Below are 23528 nucleotides of genomic sequence, written 5' to 3' on the forward strand. Positions count from 1 at the left end.
CATGGACCAGTTTGGAATTATTTTTTTTTTTTTGTTTGAAAGGGTATAATTTCTCAGGTGGTCCGATGGTCATCAGGTCAGGATCTGAAGATGGGATCCTGGAGGAATTGAGGAAACTCTTCAAATTTTATGGGCAACTCAAAGCAATTTCTGTTGGTTTTTTGCATTTGCTTTACAAAAGCAAACTTTGAAAAAGGTGGAACTGATGATGAAGACAATTTTCTTTGTACATAGTTGCTCATTTGAAAAAGGGTTTCTTCACAGTCATTGGAAGCCTCCAAGAGGCTGCGCTTTATTTCTTTCCCTATCGTGCTCAGTTGTTTTCATGCTCCAGTGGCGGTTTTCTTTACTTAAAAATAATTTTTATAAATATAACATTCATAATAAACCTGAAAATGCCCTTTAGTGTTAAACAGATCAAGTGCTCTTTGGCGAAACTTGACGCTATGCACATTTTGTGAAAATCATCTTTGATGACATATCGTGAACCTTAAACAGTGTTCTACCCTTTAGGGAGAAAAAAATTCAAGCACTTTTCAAGGCAAAAAAAAAAAAAAAAAATTCTCAAGGCAACATTAGTGCATTTGTACTAAAAATATTAGGGCATTTTGCATAAAAAAAATAACATTTAAAAAAATTTTGCTAAAAATATTAGTGCATTAGTGCATTTGTACTAAAAATATTGTATGCAGAGTTCATTTAATTCAAACATATAAATCATAGGCAATAGTATAAAAAAGTAAAGGAAAACAAAATTGCCCTTTTTGCAAGAGACTCTTTGATAAAAGATATACTGTGCGAAGGTTTTTTTTTTGCAAATGTCTGAAAAGCTCGGTCATGAAGAAGAGCAGGTCCCATGAGGTTTAATTTTGCAATTTTCACATTCAAAGAAGTATATTTTATAGAATCTGCAAGCTAATATTGAAATAAAATTAAAAAAACTTTTATGAATGCTTTAAACTTTTATGGGAAGAAACCAAAATACCCAAGTTCAATGGAATAGCTAGAGAGGAGGCTTTGAAGTCAACCCCCACCCCTCTGGTTTCAACATTTATTTCTAATAGTGATAGTGGTTTATGCTCATATAAGAGCAGTTAGGATAAAAATCACCACCCAAAAAGTAATTTCCAGTTGTACGATTATATTCAAAAATATTAGAGGTTCACTAATTGTTTATACGTATTCACAGTATAAATTAATTATTCATATGTATGAATTAGTTGTTCATGCAATAAGGCATTTTAACTGTCCTAAAGTAAATTTAGAAATTATTAAAGAAAGAAAACATTTTATGAAAGTCCCCAGTCCAGTCTCCACACCTCAAAATTCGCAAAAGCTGCATAAGCGATAAATATTCTCAATGTAAATTCAAGCCTCCTTTTACTGAATAACTTGTAATGGACAATAAATATGCAAATTCAGATTCATAGAGCCATATTTCCAAATTGAAAAGCTTCAGAAGAAGTTGACATACATTTTAGAATTTTATTTAGCGAGTGATAATATTCAGGTGTGATTGCAATTTCATAAAAAATCACCTGTAAGTTTCAAAGCGCTAATCGAGGGGAGAGTGGGGGGAGTAATTTTTAAAACTAAGACCTCTACTACTTAAATACACATATGTACAATAATTACTTTTGAAATACATATAATTCATTTCTATGTTAAAATAATTTATTAAGTAAAAATGTTGTGAATATAAATACCAGACCCAGAGGCATTGGGCCTAGCTAAGCTAGTCCTAGTCAATTTATTAGACCCCAATGAAGATCAATGACCCTCTTTAAGCTATCTACCCCTTTGCAGATTACAGCCTTTTCTGGTAAGCTGTTCCAAGAAGAGCCCACAACCCAATACAAGTAATTTTGAACATTTGAGGTAAAGGGAGAAAATTGGAAGGCGGGAGGCAAAAGCATAACGAACACTACTGGATTGCCAATATTAATCAAAACAGAATCACCTCTGTAACATACCTTAATTATTTTCGCAGACATAAAAAAAAAATGTGTGTGTGTGTGTGTGCGTGATGCACTTATAAATTTAACTTTATAAAATTATTTAATTCAACTTTAAAAAAACAAACATTAAGTAAAAATGTTAGGCTCAATTGCTTAACCTTAATTTTTTTTTCAAAAAATATGCAATAACCAAAAACTAGCTAACGATAATTAAAATCAAAATTGTAAAATTAAATAAGCATAAATGTAATTAAAGAAAAGAAAAGTAATCAATTTTTTAGTTATTAAAAGAATAATATAAAACAAGCTAACCTGATGTTGCATGTGTCAAAATAATTCTTTATTGCCAAAATACAAAAATATTTACAAGATGCAAAAGGGTAAAAATCTCAACCATGGGAAGCAAATTTTCGCGAATTAAGTTCAATGTTGGCACGTTTCCCATAAAATAAATTTATTTATATTTTACTAAAATTAAACATAAAATATGCTAATCTAAGGCAGCATATATGAAAATAATATCTGATTCACCAAAATATTTAAATATTTGCAAGATGCAAAATGATTGGAATTTCAAACACGAGAAGCAATTTTCCGCAAAGTCTGAGTAAGTTCAACGTTGGTATGTTTTCCATAAAATGAATTTTTATTTTTTACTAAAATATGCTAATCTGAGTCAGCATATGCGAAAATAACATTCGATTAGCCAAAATATTTATAGGATGCAAAAAGATTGAAATTTCAAAAATAAGAGCAATTTTCAGTGAAATCCGGGAAGTTCAATGTTGTCATGGTTTCCAAAATAATTCCTTTTTTGAATATCGAAATTAAACAAAAAAATAAACTAATCTGAGGTACCATATGTCAAAATAGCTTCAGACTGTAAAAAACTTCAAAATATTTACAAGATGCAAAAGGATTGAAATCCCAAACACGGAAGCAATTTTTTGCGATGTTGCAAATCGAACACATGTTCAGAAAAATTGCATTAGTAAAACACTTTTGTAAAAGTTTAAACACAGTCCTATGATTTTTGAAAGAATTTAAGAATTAAGAAACTTTTTCAAGGTTTTCAAGCGCTTGAAACTGAACTTTTTTTTCAAGCACTTTTCAAAGTTTTTCAAGGGCGTACGAACCCTGTTAAAACTTGGAATATCAGTCTACAAGCTCTTTAGTCTAGATTTCTGGAAAAAAAATGGAATAACACAAAAAACTTACTTGAAACATCTGACTAACCATTGCTTCACTTTCTTTAGATCCAAGTAAGTTGACAAGAACTTGATCACCATAGCGGTCAACTATTTGGGTTAAATGCCTAAAAAATAATTTTTTCTTTACATTAAATTTTCCAAATAGTAAACCATACATCAAAGAATAAAAAGTTGAATGCAATAAAATCAAGAAATAAAGGTGTAGTAGAGTTTACTCAGAGAAAATCAAGAACTTCAATGTCATAAAATTAAACTGTATTTAATATTGCATAATGCACACGGAATAACAACTTGTTTTGGTTAATGCGTTGAGCAAAAAAAAAACAGTAGAGCTTGATATCGACGGCATTGTTCAAAAACCTAGCTATCAATACTAGTATTGGCGGCTGGCGTTAATTTAAGAGGAAAAATTGGCCCTTTCGCCTTGAAAAACATCTAAATACAACTGTTTTTTCATGAAAAAACAATTACTTAATAATTATTTTATTTTTTACTTTATACACCAGTGGACGATTGCTAAGGACGGATTCCAATGGGCTATGAAGTGAGTAAAAAAGTAAGTGTAATTCAATGCTAAGTGAAATAAACTGTCAGAACTTTAGAACATTGCAATTATGAGAAAATTCAGAAGGCGTTGAAAAGTGTTCTAAGGACGAAACAGTCATCTTAGGCTGAATACGCAAAAGTGAATAAATGTAATTACCACCCCCAACCGTTCCCGTGCAAGATGTCAATATGGGATATGTCTACCATGGAGAGCGATGCAAGCTTCCACGCATCATGTGATGCTTTACACATCATCATCCAGCAGCTGTTGGGGTAATTTATCCCATTCATCAGTCAGTCACCGATAAGGGTGTCCTTGCTTATGGAAGGGCATTGTTGACCAGCAAGACTGCTCCCTAAAGCATCCCAACAATTTTCAATATGATTCTGATCTATGAATGTGCTGGCTATCTGATGGGTTGAATATTTTAAGTAATCTAGACACTCCTGGACATCGATTGTTAATGACATGTTACGTTACCATCCATGAAAATGAATTTATCGCCCACGGTACCACAGAACAAGTGAACATGAGGCATTAGAACAACATTAATGTATCACTAGCCATCATAGTTTTGTTTGAAAGCACACGAGTGACGTACGGCCATTGATCATAATCCTACCCATGCCATGACACAACTCATAGGGTACTAGTCATTTTTTTATGTTTGCCGGCTTGTATGCTGTTCCACCCTCATGGGAGGTTAGTTGTTGTCCACAATTAGACGACAGACTAAACCTGCTTTCATCTGAGAGTAGTACACAAGCCCAGTTGACTTCTTTCCAATTGCGATGCTCAAGACATCATTACAAACGAGCAAAACACTGATTTGCAGAAAATGGGGTGTACAAAACAAAACTGACGGGCGTATAGTATTGCTGCATTCAAACGTCTGGCTACAGCTTTTCAGGATATTTGCTTGCTAGTAGCAGCAGGAAACTGCTTTGCTACCTCAGTAGCTGTGTTGTGTTGGTTCCTTTTTGTTGCTAGCACTAAGTACCAATCTTCTGCTGACGTCGTATTGCATACGCGACCTCCCTCGTGACATTTGCTACACATTCCATTTGTTTGAAATGATGTCCAAACTCACGAAACAACCCTGTGGCTGACGTCGAACCCCCTGGCAACATTTAACTTTTTCTGCTATTCTTTGTTGTTGCCAACCACACGGCCACCCATAAAATCATCTAAAGGATGTTGGGAAGACATACCAAAAAATGCAAGTTCGTGAATTGGATTCTTTCCCGTTAAACTCTGCTTTTGAACATAAATGGTCATCACTCGCCCAATTCTTTATATCGCTTAGCAGTGCTATCACGTGACCAGCAACGTTGTGAGTCTAAAATTTGCATACTCACAACACGTCTTACTGTGTTCAGAACTTATGCTTATTTCCATATCTTCTTGCCTTCCATTTTGTGGTTGCTAACACTGCTATTGCTATCTGTCCTTAGCAATTGTCCACCATTGTACATAAGAGTACAATGTAGGACTCTAAGTCAAGCAACAACAAGACCAGCACAATTTTAGATGTAAGAATATGTCAAATTCGGCATCACCACAATCAAGTTCAACATTGCAGACACTTACTGAACAATCACCCTTATGAACCTTTAAGAAAGAGAAAAAAGCTCCAGTATATTAGCCAAATGTTGTCAAATGGTAGTGGCAAAACCGAAGCAAATTAATAAAACCAATGTAATTAATAAACCAATGTAAATTCATAACTTAAATACTGGAAATTTGTATTTATTTGTAGTTATTATTGCCCTATAAATGACACTTTTGATAATACTGTCACTTATTTCTTTATCTGTAGAGCAAGAAAAAAATGAATCAAATGAGAGTACAACATTTTTGACAATTACTCCAAATATTTTGAAGATTTGAAACAATTTTCTGCTATCTGCAGAAAAGAAAACTAATTGCCCCCTCCCCCCCCCAAATAACCCCTGTATAAAGAGTGTACTCTTTAAATATTTGAAAATTTCATTTTTTACATAAATTTAGGATGGGGCATTTTTTAATCTCATGGCTGCCATCAATCTCAATGCGCGAAAAACTTCTGCTAAATTGCTGATAATTTACATGTAAATCAGTATCATAAATTCTTCTAACTGCATGCTTACTTGCATGTTCAATTTCCAAAAAACTTCTTTTGTAAGTTTTATTGCATATTTCGTTTACTTATTTTTATAACAATTTTTTACAATTACCAGAAAAATATTGTCCACGGTCATCGATAATAAGAAATAAAAAACTTTTTCGAGCAAAACATTTTTTCAGCTATATTATAAGCTAAAATTAATAAAAGTTACAGTATTTACAAAAACTGACATGATTTTGAAATCTTTAAGAAAAGCAAAAAACAAAGTCTACACTTGCATAACTTAAATTGCCCAGACTTGTGCCGAATATTTTCCAGATGAAAGTTTCTTGACTTGAGATCTACTGCCATTTTAAACCTTTTTACTAATTCGATATTTTTAAAAAGTCTTCCATACCATATGCCTTGAGCAACTAAAGAGCAGTAACAGGAAACTTTTCACTTTTTTGCATTGTTTTCATCTATTGCATGTTAACTTAATTGTGCAAGCTTGTTTATTTGGTTTCAGCTGAAAAAAAAGTCTACTTCCTACATTTCCATATTGCATACTCGCCAACCTTCGAAGAAAAAAAAAGGCGATTCCACTAGAGGTATATAGGTGATTCAAAAGCGACATATTTCACAACAAAATCATTAAATTATGCTTTCAAATAACATGAATACTAATTTTAAAGTGAAATTGGGATTTTTTGCAGATGTAAGCAAATTGGTAGCAGCAACAAAAATCACAAATACCACAAAGGAAACAACAAAGAATAAAAAGTGAATTTGCTTAATGTTTTGTACATTCCCCAGTATCTACCAAGATTGTAGCTAAAAAAGTTTAATTACTAAAATCAGAAACAAAAATCAATATATAATGAAAATAAAATATAAAGTAAGTAGGTATAAGGCGGCATACGTTAAATTAACTTCAAACTTTCAAAATAATTGAAATATTTTCAAGATGCAAAAGGAATGAAATCTGCTGCCATTTTCAGCAAAGCACGTGCTTCATTGAACATGCAATATGAAGCTTCCAAAAATAAACTTTTACTAAATGACATATTAATTGGAAAAATTCTTTTCTCAAAGCTCTTAAACAAGCCAATTCTTTCAGTACAATGATTTTTTTCTCTGGGTGCCATTGATATTTAGTTGTAGAAAGTTCACTGTCCCCGTAACATATTTCTCGACGCAACCCCGGACTGCAGGTAGCGACGCGTCGGCTGCCCCGGACGCGGTAGCTTGGAGACTAGAAATCAAAATTGCACTATCCATGGAAAGGAGGGTTGCCAGAGCCTCGAAAGGTTGGACTTCTACCTGTTGGTCCGCGGAAGTATTTTATTTCCCTTCTACCACCAGTGGAGACCACTGAAGGCATTCCCCTATCCACCACCCGGGGACGCGCTCTCTAGGGGTTACAGGCTCCCCCGACAGCTCTTCTTTTTCTTACATATATGAACACAATTCACCCTCACATTCATCCAGACACGAAAATCGCATGCTACGCCGACGATGTCGCTCTATGGCATACTCACGCAGACATTGCAGCATCAGAGGAAGCTCTGAACAAATCTCTGAGGGGCATTGCCGCATGGGCAAAAGAGCTCAAGTTGACCATAAATGCTGATAAGACAAACTTTTGCATTTTCTCTACTGACAGACGACATAGAGGTACCTTTTAATGCAAATATTGAAATTGAAGACTCCAACATCGAAAGGGTTTTCTTCCCTACCTATCTCACCTTAGACCCTGAGCTTCGCTTTTCAAAGCACATTGAACAAACTTCTAACAAAGCGCTTGGAAAATTAAACATACTTAGAAAACTCTGCGGAACTACATGGGGATCAAGACCTAAAACCCTAAAAAGTGCTTATTGCTCTATCATTAGACCAGAACTTGAATATGCTGCCCCAATCTAGTGTCCGGCATCCGCCACTTCCAAACTTAAATTAGATTCAATACAACACCGAGCATCAAAAATTATTATTGGCGCAGTCTCTTCCACTAATAACGAAAAAGCTGAACAGGAATGTGGTCTGCCTCCTCTGGAGTGTAGGCGCAATCTTACCACCATTAAGTTCACCAACAAACTACATTGCTACAATAAAGACCATATCTCCACCAGAGTGTTCAACGAATGGAAAGATAGAAAAAGGCTTAAAAGATCATCAACGCTCCAACTTGATGGAGACATCAGGAGCCAAATAAAGTTAGAGCATTCCACCTTGAACTTTTTGCAAGAGCCTCTATTTCCCAGAAAGCCACCAAAGGAAACAAAGATTAATTTGAACCTCCTACAGCCATGCTCGAAAAAAGAAGATCCACAAACACTCAGACAAAAAGGCCTTGAGACGATTGAAAAGTTCTCCCAGGGTAACTTTGTGACTGTCTATACGGACGGCTCATCTGACATATCCCTTAACAAAGGAGGTGCTGGCATTATCTTCCTCCTTCCAAATGGAGATAAATGTACACATAAAATCAACACAGGCATAATTGCTTCTAACTTCACCAGCGAACTTCTTGCAATTAAGGAGGCACTCACTTTTTACATGACCAATCAAGAGATCTCGGTCCCAACTGATGGATTGGCAATCTTCTCTGACTCAAAAGGGGCCTTAGAAGCAATCAAAAACGGAGCAAACAACATCACCTCTGCGATAAATGCCCTACTCGAAGACTTGCACGGCAATGGGAAATCCTGCATGCTGCAATGGATACCGCCACACGTGAATATTGAAGGGAATGAGTGTGCGGATTCCCTAGCAAAAGAAGGCAGAAACATTGGCAAACCTTGCACCACCATCACGCTAGCAGACGCAAATGCTGTCACAAAACATAGACTTCTGCCACATACCTTTAGGAAGCCCCTCATCACCGACTTTGATTGCCCCAGAATCCCAACATCTACAATTGCAAGATTAAGAACAAACCACTATAAAGGGATGAAAATTCTTCCCGACAAAACGAGAACTTATATTCCCTGCAAGAACTGCATCGATGCCCAACTGACTCCGGATCACATTCTTGAGTGCCCGGCCCTTATCCCACATGTTCTGCAGCTGGGTATGGTGCCACTGGCTTCAGAACTTCGAGAGGTCCTCTACAGCACAGATGCGTTGCAGCTAGCGTACGCGGTCTTAAAGACACACGGAGCCATTTAATTGTCCATGGACACGACAGAAGAAAAAAAATGATTTTTTTCGAAACAAGAAAAAAATCGGAAGTAGTCAGATTTTAAAAAAAAAAAAAAAAAAAAACAATTTTTGCAGCATAAAAATAATTATGGGGGAAAAATGGAATATCTAGCAGCTACCCTTTTCTGTCATACCTATAAACAATACTTAAGGGAAAAAATTGTGCAGAATCACCTTTAAATGTAACTTTGTTGGATCATTCTTCAAGAAGTGTAACTTTTCTGTCACACACATTTTACAGTAAAAACTTTAAGGAACAATTCATTTAACAATGATTTTTAATTTGATCAAAACTATATCTATTTAAACCAGCGATCAATTTTTTAATAATAATTTTTATTTTAGTATATTTTTGGTTCACAGCATGTGAATTCTCATCTCCACGGCATGTCACACACCTTGTGTGACTGTTTATGCTCCTTAATAACTTGTTTAATTAAAAGTATATATTTTTTATTTATTATTTCTTTCATAAGTGTCTCAAATACTAATTGTTTAAGAATATTTATTTTTTTAATATTTTGTTTTAGTTCGTTTTAGGAGGACAAGAAGTCATGTCACACAATAAATTATCACCTCCATTACCTAAACATTATTTGCCATTCCTCAAAAACACGTGACAGTAATGGCATAAAATGTTATTTTCTATGATACAAGGGAGTCCTTTTGTTTATTTCCAACCACAGTTGAAGTTGTGAGATTTTTGTCGAAAAATAAGAAGATTTTTTGCTTTAAAGACTTGGTGTGGTTATTCTGACTTCTCACCTCTGTGACTTGAATTTCAGAGATGTAAATTAATGTAAAAAAAAGTGAACATGTTTTCATATGCTCAATATGAGCAGATTGTAGCAATGAAGAAAAAAAAAATTCCCTGAAAAATGTATCTATTGGGCCGATATTAATGGAAAATTCCTCATCTCCGCGAGTCTCACCTCCGTGACAGATCTTATCAATTTTTGAAGTGAAAATAAATGATGGAGGGGAAAAAAACATCAATAGTAGGCATTCTACCAAAGTTAAAAATTGCCAGTATATCCTGAAATTTACTAAATACTATTCTTTAACATACATTTGAAACTACTAATTAAGCTGTGCTTTAATTAAGAGAGCTTAATATTATGTTCCAAATAAGCATTAAAATATCCGATTGTTTGCACAATTAACAAAACTACTACTTTGATATTAAATTGGCTTCGATTCTTAAATATTAAAAGTTTTTTTTTTATTTCCGTGAACAAGGCATTTTTTAATTTTTTTTATTTATGAGTAAAATAATTGGAACTTAGCTGGGCCATTGTTTATGGTTACTTCTAGTAGGTAACCCTTTCATGTAAGAATAAAAATGAGCATCACATGACTTCCCTTTACCCCAATTTAATGATAATAGTTATAGATGCCTTGGAGTAAGCAAAGAAACACTTGAAATATTTTTGCCCCAATTTTCTTGCGAACTGAAGCAAAAAAATGTTTTATACAGGTTAGTTTTCCGAATATTGGACATTTTAATGTGACTCAATGGCTAACTATCACCCATAGCGACAAAAATGAGACCAATTTTATTTTTAGAAAAAACAGCAATTTTTTTGTCGCCAAGTTGGCGAAAATATTTTGCGACCAAAAGCTTGACGATATGTCTCCAAGTGTTTGCCAAATTATAACACCACTTGAGTTTGCATTGACACTAACAATGATTCCTCCCCCAAAAGGTGTAAAAGACTCCTCAGGAACAACCGAATGCAACCAAAAGTGGAGGTGGACAACTAGACCCCACTAGGAGTCTACCTATCAAATTTCAACTTTCTAGGACATACCGTTTTTAAGTTTTGCGAGATACATATGCACATACGTACATACAGATAAGGGTTTCCAATCCAGAAATCCCGATCCCAAATCCTGCGGGATCCCGCAGGATATTTAGCGGGATTGATCCTGCGGGATTTTGCCCTCAATCCTGCGGGATTCGAAATCTTGCAATTTATTTCCATTCAAGCATTTTTCAGCTTCTGCAGCTCATAAAACGACTATTTTTACAAGCATCATCTGAAGTTTGAATCGTCTTCCTCGTATATCGGCAAGAAGAACAAGAAAAACTGTCTCATATGACCAACGATGGATTTTCCATTTAAGAACACAACAAAAAGAGAATATTTTTCTGAGAATTCATTGGTATTCTCATTCGATGTTTCAGTTTTTATACTTTCAGCAATTAAGAAAATGTGTATAACTTATAAACATTTTTGAAAACTGTCACTATAATTTAAAATCCAGTACATTACGCTTTAGAAAAAATAGAGAAAGTGGATTACATCCTATACCAAAGCCTGCTGAAGTGGCCTGCATGCAACTTCTTTAAACTTTAGTAATGCACTTGAAAATTTTTAATTTATAAAAAAAGCACTCCAAAGAATGAAAAATCTGCACAATAAAAAATCTGACATTTATATACTCCGAACGACTTTAAATCGGGTGACAGAAACTTGTATGAAGCATAGGATGACTCGCATGGCAGTGAGGTAAGTTAAGCTGCTAATGTTTTTGAATTCCTCTTTAAAGTGGGAGGTAAAATTAGCAAAGTTATTCAAACACTTTTACTGAGACTGCAACTTGGTGAAATGGTGAAATCAAGCAGTATTCACCCCTTGTTGTAATCAATCAAATTCACTGATACAATGACCAACGTTCACGAAGCAACAAGGGTATTTAATATTAATGCAAGTTAAATTGGATACAACGCAACATTTCTCCAACAGACATCATTTTTGTCCGATTGTCCGAAATTTGCAGTTCTTAAGCAATAATCCAGCAAAGAATAGAAAAATCTTTTTCAGAAGATGAAGTTAATATGGATCTTTCTCTAAATGTCCACAATTATTTAATTTTAGTAAATTCAATTGCAGTGGAGCCACAGCACATGTTTTCAAGCACAATATTTTTAGAGCAAAAATCCTTTACCATCCAATTTGAGCGGCACACTTTTGCTTACCAAACGATAATTTCTACTTAAGATCTGACTTTCAAAAAGACTATTAATACAAGTAATAAAAGCAGTCCTTCCTAAAAAACACAAGCTTTTTTTTTTTTTGAGATAAAAATTTATTTTTTAGAAGAATCAAGTCAATGCTGCAGAACTGGCTCCTTACAATCCCGAAATCCAGCGGGACTGAATTCGGCCCGGGTTTGGAGACCCTAGTACAGATGTCATGAGAAAACTCATTGTAAATAATTCGGGGATCGTCAAAATGGATATTTTGGGTGTCTCTACGTTCTTAGACATATATCCACTTGTCACATTAAAAAAAACTCAACATTCATTCGGGGGCGAGCAAAATGGAAATTAAGGCCTATTTTTGGGTCAAAATTTTTTCGTGAATACAATACTTCCTTTACTTTGTAAAAGGAAGTAAAAAAAGAAAACAAAAGGTTTGTGTTCAAAAGTTAGGTTTTCAGAAGAATGACCCTGTTGCAAGTTGGTGCAGACAACTTATTTTGGCGTTCTCTAGCGTAATTGTCATAGAATAATTACCCCTGGGGGAGAAAATAGGTTTCAGTCCATATTTTTATGGACTATATTGAGTTCTTTCCCCTGAAATGGATGAATGATTAGAAAAGGGGCCATCTATTGAGAAGAAAGTGAAACTTTTGATAATTAACTGAAAAACTGCAAAAACGGGAGAAAATGCTAAAAAACGGGAAATTAGGAGATTGATGCAAAAAACGGGAGTCTCCCGTTAAAAACAGTAGAGTTGGCAAGTATGCTATTGAATACAAAAGGCAATTCTTCAAATATCTTAAACTCATTTCTGCAGATACTGCCATTTACCTGCCCACGGCAGTAGTTTTTGTGAGCCTGGTAAGCATAAATGTTAAATTTTGCGAATAGTGTTGGCTTGCATTAACTTTGATGAAAAGGGATAGACATTTTTGAATGGGCATGGAAGAAAAATGAGCAATGTGCAAATCCTCAGCAAAAGATAAAATATGAGAAGAGTTAAAAACAAATGTCAGCACAAAGTTATTAATGCCTAAGCTAATTTATCAAAGACAGTTTCAACATTTTACACTGAGTGATAGGATTACCTGTCAAATGCCGGAGCTGAAGCTTCACTTCCTCTCGACAGTTTAACTTTATGAGAACCCACCTGGAATGTATTTTCATATAACTTTCACGTCATGAAATTTTCGTGATAGGAGTGTTAATTATTATAAAAATAAGACAAAATTGTAAGTGATTGGATAGGATGATTTTCAGCAAACATATGTCATGTAATTTTCATGATAGAGGTGTTAATTATTATAAAAATAAGACAAAATTGTAAGTAATTGGTTAGGATGATTTTCAGCAAACATAAAATAGTCCAGTCACATTAAAAGGAATTGCTCAAAACATCGAATAGACCATTCCATGGAAAACGGTTTTGTCCAGCACGTGACACCTCACATATTTCATTAAAAATAATACTTTAAAATATTACGGAACAAATTTTTTCTGCTTAAAAAATTACAAACTTATGTGTGATTTCTTAAGCAAAAATTTTTCGTCATTACCCTTTTTCGTTATTACCTTTTAATGAAATTCCATTGTGTAGGACAAAGGGTTGACTTTTTTGTGGAATGGCCCCAATGGACAACAACAGCATCTTGTAAATTTTAAAAAATTTTATGATAACTTGTCAAAAATGATCTCCTGAATCCGAAAATCCAATTCTATTTCTGCACAAAAAATTCATTAATTACTTATTAAGCATTGTAATTGCCCTAGAAGCACCGTGAGAAGAAACAACCCCTGATTGGCCTGATGTCATTTGTGCCAAAGTACACCACGCCCCTTTCCCCTCGCAATAAGTTTTTCAATGGGAATTTAATGCTGATGTTCCTCTAAATTTCTTAATTTTGTTACGTACATTTAATATTTTCAATACATTTTCGATTTTAAAAGATTATTGTGCAATGGAACGCTACAACAAGCATTTTTTTTCCAGCTGAAATCAGAGATGTATATGGAAGCTCAGAGGTGTGATTTTTTGGTTTATTTTTTAAAATAGCGCTTAATAAGTCGGGATAATTACTATAAATGAGAAAATAGAGGTGGATGGGTTGTAGAGTTAATAAGTTCGTGGTTTGACTGACCAAAGATGGATGGAATGCAGTGTGCACGCAATTTTAATCTTTCCTTTCAATTCAAATACAATGTTTTTAAAGTTAAATTTGAAAATTTATGGCACTAATTATAACTGCAAAATGCCTTTCAATATTGCTGCCAACCCAGAAAAAATTTGTAAGCAATTAAGAAAAACGAAACACATTATTTTAATGCCAAAAACAGGTACGTGAAAAAAATATATAGATAGAAAAAGTACATTAGAATATCTGAGATGTTGTTTGATGCAAAATATGATATTTTAATCAGTTCCAGTTCAATTTATTTTTAAAATATTCAACTTCTTCTTCTTCAAAAAAAAAAAAAGCTGCAGATTGTGGATAAAGGATATAAGAACAAAAATAAGTACAATACTGTTTCATTTTAAAAATGTTTTTGTAAAAATACGCATTTTGAATAAATTGTAAATATTTTGGTGTTTTTACAGATTCTATATTTCCAAGCTTACAGAAAATGTAAATAGTTTTTTTTTTTTTAATTCTAATTTACCCTAAGAGCATTTTGTTGGAAATATCAATTTTAAAATAATACTAATAATAATAATTTTAAAGAAAAAGTAAAATTGAATGAAAATATAACTTTAAGCTTGAATAATTTTAAGGTATTACAATTTCTTTAAAACAATTATTGTACATTGTTTTCGGTTCTTAAAATTAATGCAAAAAAAAAGATACAAATTAATATTTATAAAAATGTAAGGGCCTAAAAAAGTTATTGATGAAGTTGTGAGAACTTCGAAAAATAAGTAACCTTAATGGAACATAGGATATATAAACTATAAAAATAATTTTTCATATAAATCTATGTTTAAGCAAAATTAAGCATGGATATTTTTTTTTCTTTTTGTTACTAAAAGAGCGATAGTTCTTTCATATTTTTGAGCATAAAAAGAAAAAAAAATGTTGGTGTGAATCACTTTTCATAACTCTTGAAATAACTTCTATATTTGAAGTATGAAATTAATTGAATTTCTGCCAGCAATTAATATTCTTTCAAAGCAAGATCAATTACTTGACTATAATGATTCAAGGAAATATTTAGGATTCAAGGATATATTAAGATCAATTCTTTGATTCATGTTTATGTGATGCTTTCTGTTCATCTAAAACAAATGTCTCAAATGACCATTGACCACCTGCAGGCGTGCAATCTCTCAAAATTCCTGGAAAGTGTCATCCCCCTTTAATCTGTACATTCTTTGCTTCCCTAGGGTAAATTGGGAGAATTCTCGGAAATTTGAAAAATAGCGCGAGCAAGCACAGGAAAAGAATGGAACAGTTCCTTCTGAATATACAGTAGATTTTTTTTTTGGAAGTTAAGATGTGGTTTAGAAACTGATAACATTCAACCATGTAATGATCACAAAAAACCATATTTTTGACAGAAAAATAAATACAAAAGTTACCTAAAAAAATACCCGAACTAAACACAGAAATGCCTAAAGCACTTTACTAAAGCACATGGACATTGAAGAAAGACGTTAAGCAACTGCGAAGCAAGGCACATACCACGTCACTTCTCGGAGGTCACGTGACTCCCTGTTTCAGTGGAAAACGAAACTAATCTATTTTTAGTTTCAATAACTTTCAAAATATCGCTCTGAGATGAGACAAAAAAAATGTTTTCTGCCGTTTTTAGGTCACACTGATCGTATTAAAATTAAAAACAAAAAATGCTGTTGTTGTCCATTAGGCTGGCAGATGTCAAATTTGTTCTACTTATGAAGTAGATTGTAAGTATTTAATGCAGACAAAAAAAAAATGCAGTTAAATTTTTACTAAATCAAAAGTTTCAATATGTAGACTTATTTTTTTGTTCAAAAAAAAAAAAAAGGAAAAAGGAGATATTTCCTAATCGGTGCTATCCAAACAGGTAAGGTATCCATAAAATAACAGTAATTACAATGCAAAGTTGCCAGTGATTCGTCAGAATCAAATTTTCATGACAGCAGTTTATTAACCATTCTTTCTTTTTTCTTCATCTGCTGGGAAGCTAAACTTCCTATTTTTTGATTGCAACGATTGGTGCAATTTATTGCAGCACAATCTCTCATTTTTCTACAAATATACCTTTAAAATGGAAAGATTTGTTAGCAAACAACACAAGCGAGCGTAGCCGTTGGCATCAAAATGGCTGAGAGGTCAGCTCCCAGTAGAAGTCTTAGGTATTACTCCGCAAGAATGCCTTGCAGGTAAAATTAAACACTGCTTGAAGAATTTTTACACTGATAAAGCACACTACCAGTTCTGCTGCTGCTTGAACCTTCAAGCGTTTATAAGGCTTTTTAACTTGATTATGTTTTTGCATTATAGGGATAACACCCTTACGTTACATAGCAGGGAAATTAAATCATATTGGCATCGCTCAGTTTCTTATAAAGGTTACAACACTAAAAAGCACTTCTAATAAATATTTAGATGTTTCAAGATCACAAAAATTAATTTCTGTTCAATAATTTGAACTTTGAAGCCATTATCACTATAAAGACATTTAACTTTTTGTATATAATACAGGAATACAGTGAAAATTGTGTATAACAATACTGTCTATAACAATAAACCTGTCTATAACGATATTTTTCTTGGTCCCAGAATAATGTCAGCACAAATAATCAAACAGTCTATAACAATAACCTGTCTATAACAATATTTTTTAAGGTCCCAACAGTATTGTTGTAGACAGGTTTTACTGTATTTTAATTGCACATCAAAATACTTGAAAACCAATTGCATCTTCACTCATCCCCTTCAGTAAATTGTCAGTAACATATTCTTTTACCAGAAAGAAATATTGATTCATATGGGAATTCTGACTTAAACCAACATTGATGTTTAATTTAAATCAATTGCAATTAACGGCATGCCAACTGCTCCGCATCTTGCAGAAATGCTCCGCAAAAAAAGAAAAACTCCGCAGCTGCTCAAAAAATTTATTTTGTTCCGCATTTACTGACCAAGTGTTTTCAAGTATGACTTAGTATTTAAAGCTGTTTTTTATTTTCATGCTAGGGTAACAGCAGCAGTAACAGACAGTCGTAAGTTTGGATTTAAATAATAAGAATTTTAGGCAGGTAAAACTCATGTTGCTGTTGCCCATGAATACAGTGCAACCATGAAGTGTTATCAGAGTGCATTTTATGAGCCAGTTGGTATTTACAAGGCAGTAGTGGAAGGTTATGAGCAGTCACCATGAGGTCGGCTGGTGTTTCATGCTCATTTGAATTTTATAAGGTTTTAGATCTAAAAATAAAGAACTTTTGCACATTTTGAAGAGAAAAGGGAGATTTGTGTTCATTACTCATCGTTTCCTCATCCTATTTGTTGCTAAGTATCATCAGCACTGTTGGTGTCTGTTACAGCGGTTCGTACCTTTTTCCGAAATTGAGAAAATAAAAATAGAATTAACTAATTTAGAAGATCCAGAAGCAGCCAAACGTTAGATGAGATGTAGTAGCATGAGAGAAAAATAGTTTTAAAAGTCTAAATACATTAAAAGACTCAGAAAACTGGATTAACTTGAGAGTGATGTCTTAAGCATGTCTGTTACTGGTGCTGTTAACCTAGTGCATAAAATGATTATCAAATTTGAAAAAGAATTTCAGATACTGTTTATTTTCCTTAGCCAAGACCTAGCGCTGATTAGCGCATGCGTCAGGTCTGGTCTGATTTTATCAAAATAGGGAGGGATCCGGGAAGTAAAAGGTGCAAAGTAACGTGTTCAGCAGTTTTTCCAATGTAGCATCGAAAAAGACAGATAGCAGTTGCTAGCGGAAAGTGCCCATCTTCAACTTATCGCCCCCTTTTGAAATGGAATCTGTCTTGAGTGGTAGTCTTTGCTTTCGAGAATGGACAGTAAGTGGTTTTAGTTCTTTTATTGAATTTTATGCAAAACACTACGCTGCTCCGCAAAATTTCAAAATGCTCCTCAAAATGACCACAGATGCTCCTCAAATTATTTCTCCAAGGTTGGCAATCCTGAATATATTTTTCTTTTAAATTTACTTTGCATTTAATTTCAATAATTTTGCAATTTTACAGAATGAACACATTTGAAAAATATTTTAGATAGTATTGAGATGTACACAGAAACAGAATTCAATTACTTGTAGTCCAGGTTGTTCCCAGAATAATGGTACAGAGCCTCTAATCTGCACATACGAGCAAATTTTATTGTCCAGATAGATAACCTAGAGAGAGAGAGAGAGGGGTGAGGGCATAAAGGTATAATGAATCATTGTAAATGTTTGTCTGAAATTAAAAACACATGAAAATCAAGTTTCTAGAGATAAGAACTTTTTGATAGAGATAGGAACCTTTGCTTATTTCCAGTAAAAAACAAAAAGCACTCTGAAACTCATTATTTAAAACAACGTAGATTACCAGCGTCAGAATATGCTCTTAATACAGCAATTTTCTCAATGGAGTTCGGGGAAAAAAGGAATTCTTTAGATAGGAAACATATATATATAAAAAATGAGACAGTGAGAAGCAAAGGGGTGTAAGTGACAAAATTAAAAATTTGGAGATAACCATTACAAATGGTAGGTGAACCTTTCCTCTGTCTTGGGGCAAGATATAGTAGAGGAAAGTAGAGCAAAGAGAAATAGTTAAGATATCTTACTTTTTTTCCGAAATGAACAAATTAGAAATTTGTTCTGAAAATTAAGGTGCATAAAGATAGAATAATATATTTAAAATAAAACTTGCATTGAAACTTTATTTTTTATTTCTGGCAGTAAATTTGTACCTTCAAAAAAAGGTGGGATTATTTACTTATTTTTGTCATGGGGCAAAGTGAAAAATAAAACAGCTTTCTAAATGAAATATTTTCTATATGAGTGTTAAAAATAGTTTTGATCAAATAAATGAGTGAATAAAAGAATGAATGAATAAATAAATTAATTAATAAATGAACATGTATGTCATTTGATAAAGGATTGAATAAGTAAATGAAATGGACTATTTCACTTAGTCCTGCATGCACATCACTAACTGCAAAGCATTAAAACTACAAATAAGTTTAACATGATACAAATAGATACTGCACTGAACATTAGTAGGTCTAAACTAATAGTTAAAATGTTAATAACAAGAACTTTATCATTTAATAATGAAAAAAATATTTTTGACTTACAACAAAATATTACAATATGAGTGTCAATTTTTGAAAATTGCTTGTATTATCATACTCTTTGATTTTTAGAGGTATTTTTTTCTTGACTGGAATAGACTACATGTGTTACTTTATAGTTAAAATATTACTAGGCAGGGGAAGCTAAAAGCAGAATAAATATTTCACCATTTCACTTTGTCCCACATTCCCCTACTAATAGCCTTGGTAGGTGCTGCTATACAGCATGATTTTGAAAAAAAATTCAATGAAAGCCTGCCTAGCTCCTTAATTTCAAATGTCTTTTACTCAAAACTTGAAAATGTCCACTTACATCCCTTTGCTTTTCACTGCTTCAAATAATCTAATTGCTGCTCAGGTTCTACTGAAAATTGAAATCCTTTTATGCCATAAAAAAGGTCCTTTTGTTCCATATACTCGTATATTATCCAATGCTACTTAATTGTACCTTAAACTATGGCTAGATTTGCATGGGAGCTCACAGGTGCTCAGTTCTTCTACTTATTTTCAAACCTATGTAAAGTTTTACATATCAGACGGAATTCAGACTAGGTTCATGTTAACATAGGTTCCGAAGATCATAGAGCAGCAACACCTCTTTTGTTAGAAATGGCACCCAGGATTAAACATTGGATTTCCTTTGACATTGATTAAGCCTATTTCAAGTAGAATATTTATGACAGCAACACCAAAGAAAATAAATATAAAAGAAAGAGGATCACTACGTGACCGGTTTTTAAATTCCGCTAAGAAAGCAGCAACACAAACACACACTTTAGTTAATACAAAAGCCAACATTTAGGAACAGATGACATGCATTTGTCGCAAATGTTGAACTGGATTCCCCAAAGGGGTTGCCATTGCCTCTAACTCCTAATTCCAAGAAAACCAAGGGGATGAATTTGTTGCAGGAAAAGACACAACAGGTGGTCCCCTCTGGTATAGGGGATTCCACAGCCTTTTGCATCTGAAGATTTGAAGATAATTGTGAAATAGTTCCATATATCCAATATTTCTTTTCTTTTTTACTAATGTACTGCAGGTGACTTTCCTTATTTGCTACAGTTAAAAAACTGCAACTGATGCATCGACTTATCAGTATATATACATTATGTATATTTCCCATTTACTGATACTATCATTTTCAGTTTAATAATAAAAATATATATTGAGGGAGGAAACATCGACATGCTCCAAACATGTGGAATATAGCATCAGAAATCGGGACAGATGACCATCAGACTTTTCCCATTGATTTTAAAGTTTCATTCTTATGAACAGGGTTGGCAAGTTTTTGCCGGAGGCAGAAAAAACCACGGTTTTTACCGCCCGGCAAAAATAGGTTTTTGCCAAAGTGGCAAAAATAGATTTTGTGTTAACAACTTATGGACAGTTTTTTTCCCCCTTTTATATAAAAGCATGAAAAGATTTTGATAAAATTTTAATTTAATTATTTTTATAGTTTAAAAAAATTTAAGATTTAACTTTTAAAGTTATGGAGCATTTTTACTTTTAAATTTTTAAACATTAACATAAAATTTCAGTTTGTAACATCTAAGACAAATAAATAATTAACTTACAATGAAAATGTAATTAGCTTATTTATTATAGCATTTTTTACAGAATACTAAATATCTATATAAAGCAAACTTAATCAAGATGCAACTATAAAATAAAAGAAAAAAAAGTAATTAAAAAGCAAAATAAACTTCTTTACATTGAAATATCACTTAAATCATCATAGTCTATACCATCTTCATAATCACTTTCTTCCTCACACCAAAGAATTCATGTGAGTTATCACACCAAACAATACATTGGTATTGAACCCACAGGGGTAACTTCTTACTGATAATTGATGAAAGGCTTTGCCATTTTCTGTAGAGTGAGCTAATATTACGAAAAAGTAGAGTTAATATAGAATGCACATATCAGCTTTTTTCTTCTTTTTAAATTCTACTCTTGGCTATCCATTTTCCCAGTAAGTGAGAAAAAATGCATTATATCTTTAGTGAGGAAAAGTTAATATTTTTCTATATTCAAGTACATATTCCGTTATTAAATAGCTTAAAAATTTTAGTGGGATCAAAAAAAGTTATTATATATATATATATATATATATATATATATATATATAATTAAAATTCAATCTTTTTATTAATTTACTAAGCTTAAGTAACCATTCTTTGTTTTAGCATTGAAGGAATTGGCTCATTCTGAAAAAATTGTTTTAGCAAACATTTGAAATCTTAAGTTTTGCAATCCCAACATTTGTTTTTTATTTATTTTTCACCTTAGAAATTAGAAGTAACATGGAGAGACATTAACTAAAATATTAAAGTGCATTATTTATATTATCCTGTCACTATTTCTTGATTAACCATATAATGCTACTTTATTTACAATTAGGTTTTTGAAATTTTTTCCATATTTGTCATTTTTTCCGGTTTTTTCCATTTTTGCCATGGTTGTTTCCCAACCCTGCTTATGAAATATGATGAGAAAAGTTCATTTATTTGGAATCTTAAGTTTTAACTTTCGTGAAATAAATCAATTCACCCAACAAAAAATAATTTTCAAACCAATCATTACTTTTTCACGCTGAAAAGTGAGCGGGCAAGGCCCCTTTACTTTCGGAAGTGAAGCAGTTGCCCCTCTTGCCCCCCGTACGAGCTACCTATGATAAGATCAATCACATAAGTACTTTCATTTTAGAATTAAGAGGGGAGCAGGGATATTTGAAAGGTCGAAATGTCGTCCCGACATTGTTCGCAAGCGTAAGAGAGGGCTCTTTATAATATCTGATACCAGGGCCCACTTACTGATAACAGGCCCTTGTGTTAAGCAACCTGTAATAAAAAAACAATATTGAAGTAAAAAACGCATACCGTATATACTCGCACATAAGTCGAGAAATTTTGTCCAAAAAATAAGGCTCGAGATGGGGGGATCGACTACTTATGCGCGAGTTAAAATTTCCAAAAAAAAATTCCGATCAAAACACAACGCGAAAAGCGACGTGTGGTTACAGGTATGAGTCGCAAAGTTGATCGTGTGACAAATTAAACGGATTTAATAAAAAATAATAATAAAACAAGCCTAAAAAATGTTCACAAAACAAGAAAAATTTTTTATATTCATTAAGAATAAAATCAACAATTAAGAGAAATCGTTGCCGACAGCGACACGGAGTTAGATTCCCTCGCTGCCGCGGACGATGTTTATGATGATACGATGCTTACGTTCAACGAGCACTACCGGATAGTTAATCACGTGAGAGCTAATGATCACTTGTTCCAATCAACTGCTTAGAATGGTAACCGATGTGGTAATCGGTTGATCATAGAACGCTGCGGTTAGTAATTGGGTACTTACCGGTAGGCCGGTGAGGTTCGTCGAATGCAAGGGATGACGGAGAAGGACTTCAGTGAACTTTACTGCGCATCTGACTTGGAATCTGAGTTTGAACGCTTTTGATAGATTTTTATATTTTGCTGTTTTTTCTTTTGTAAATAAATGTGTTTTTTATGTTTGAATTTATTTGAAAATATTTTGCGATTTTCTTTCGGAAGTTGGGGGTCGACTTATGCTCAGGTTTGAAATTTTTTCTGATTTTTTTCTCTGAAGGTGGGGGAGGGGGGTCGACTTATACGTGAGATCGACTTCTACGCGAGTATATACCGTAGTTCCTTTTTTATTGTAAAATTGTCGCTTGTCGGTTCTGCTATGCCCTTTTTAATTACTCTTGAGCAATGAAGTTTTCCCATTGAAAAAGAGGCTTGAGGCTTAATTATTTCCCTTTCAGCTCTTACAGAGTCGAGCGAAGAAATAAGAGAAGACCCCAATTCGCATTGTATATGCAGCTCCATCAGCATTGCCGCTTTAGAGCCTTTCTGATTATTTAAGCACGTTTTTCTCCAAACTTGCCTCGCCAAGTTATTCCTAGATGTTGGCTTTTTTGTCAAACCATGTTTCCGCCATGGCTCAAAAAGCAGTTAACGTACGTTTCTACCTGAGCAGAACATCTTTCGTACTAGAATATTGTTGGCAACGTTGTCATGAATTTTTTATCATAAGTGCTACAGAAGGATACAACGAAATGAAAGCAAAATCTAACACAATAAAAAGTATTAATTGATACTTTAAGTTTTGTCTTTCGACACAGCAGGCACAAATTCTTGACGTGCTTGCAGCTCAACTGTAAAGAAAATCTTGCTATGCATTACTTAGCATT

At 33.4% G+C, this 23528-nt stretch overlaps 1 protein-coding gene across 1 annotated transcript in view; it reads right to left on the bottom strand.

Annotated features, from left to right (window-relative positions):
- Window positions 1-23528, bottom strand: part of LOC129218917 (synaptojanin-1-like) — a 186162-nt gene that overhangs the window by 111318 nt on the left and 51316 nt on the right. The window contains exons 5-7 of the mRNA XM_054853238.1: window positions 18267-18350; window positions 13084-13145; window positions 3177-3273 (exon numbers count right to left, since the gene is read on the bottom strand). Coding sequence (XP_054709213.1) covers window positions 3177-3273; window positions 13084-13145; window positions 18267-18350 — 243 coding nt within the window. The remainder of the gene's footprint in view (window positions 1-3176; window positions 3274-13083; window positions 13146-18266; window positions 18351-23528) is intronic.

Source organism: Uloborus diversus, chromosome 3 (assembly GCF_026930045.1).
Source record: "Uloborus diversus isolate 005 chromosome 3, Udiv.v.3.1, whole genome shotgun sequence".
NCBI lineage: Eukaryota > Metazoa > Arthropoda > Arachnida > Araneae > Uloboridae > Uloborus > Uloborus diversus.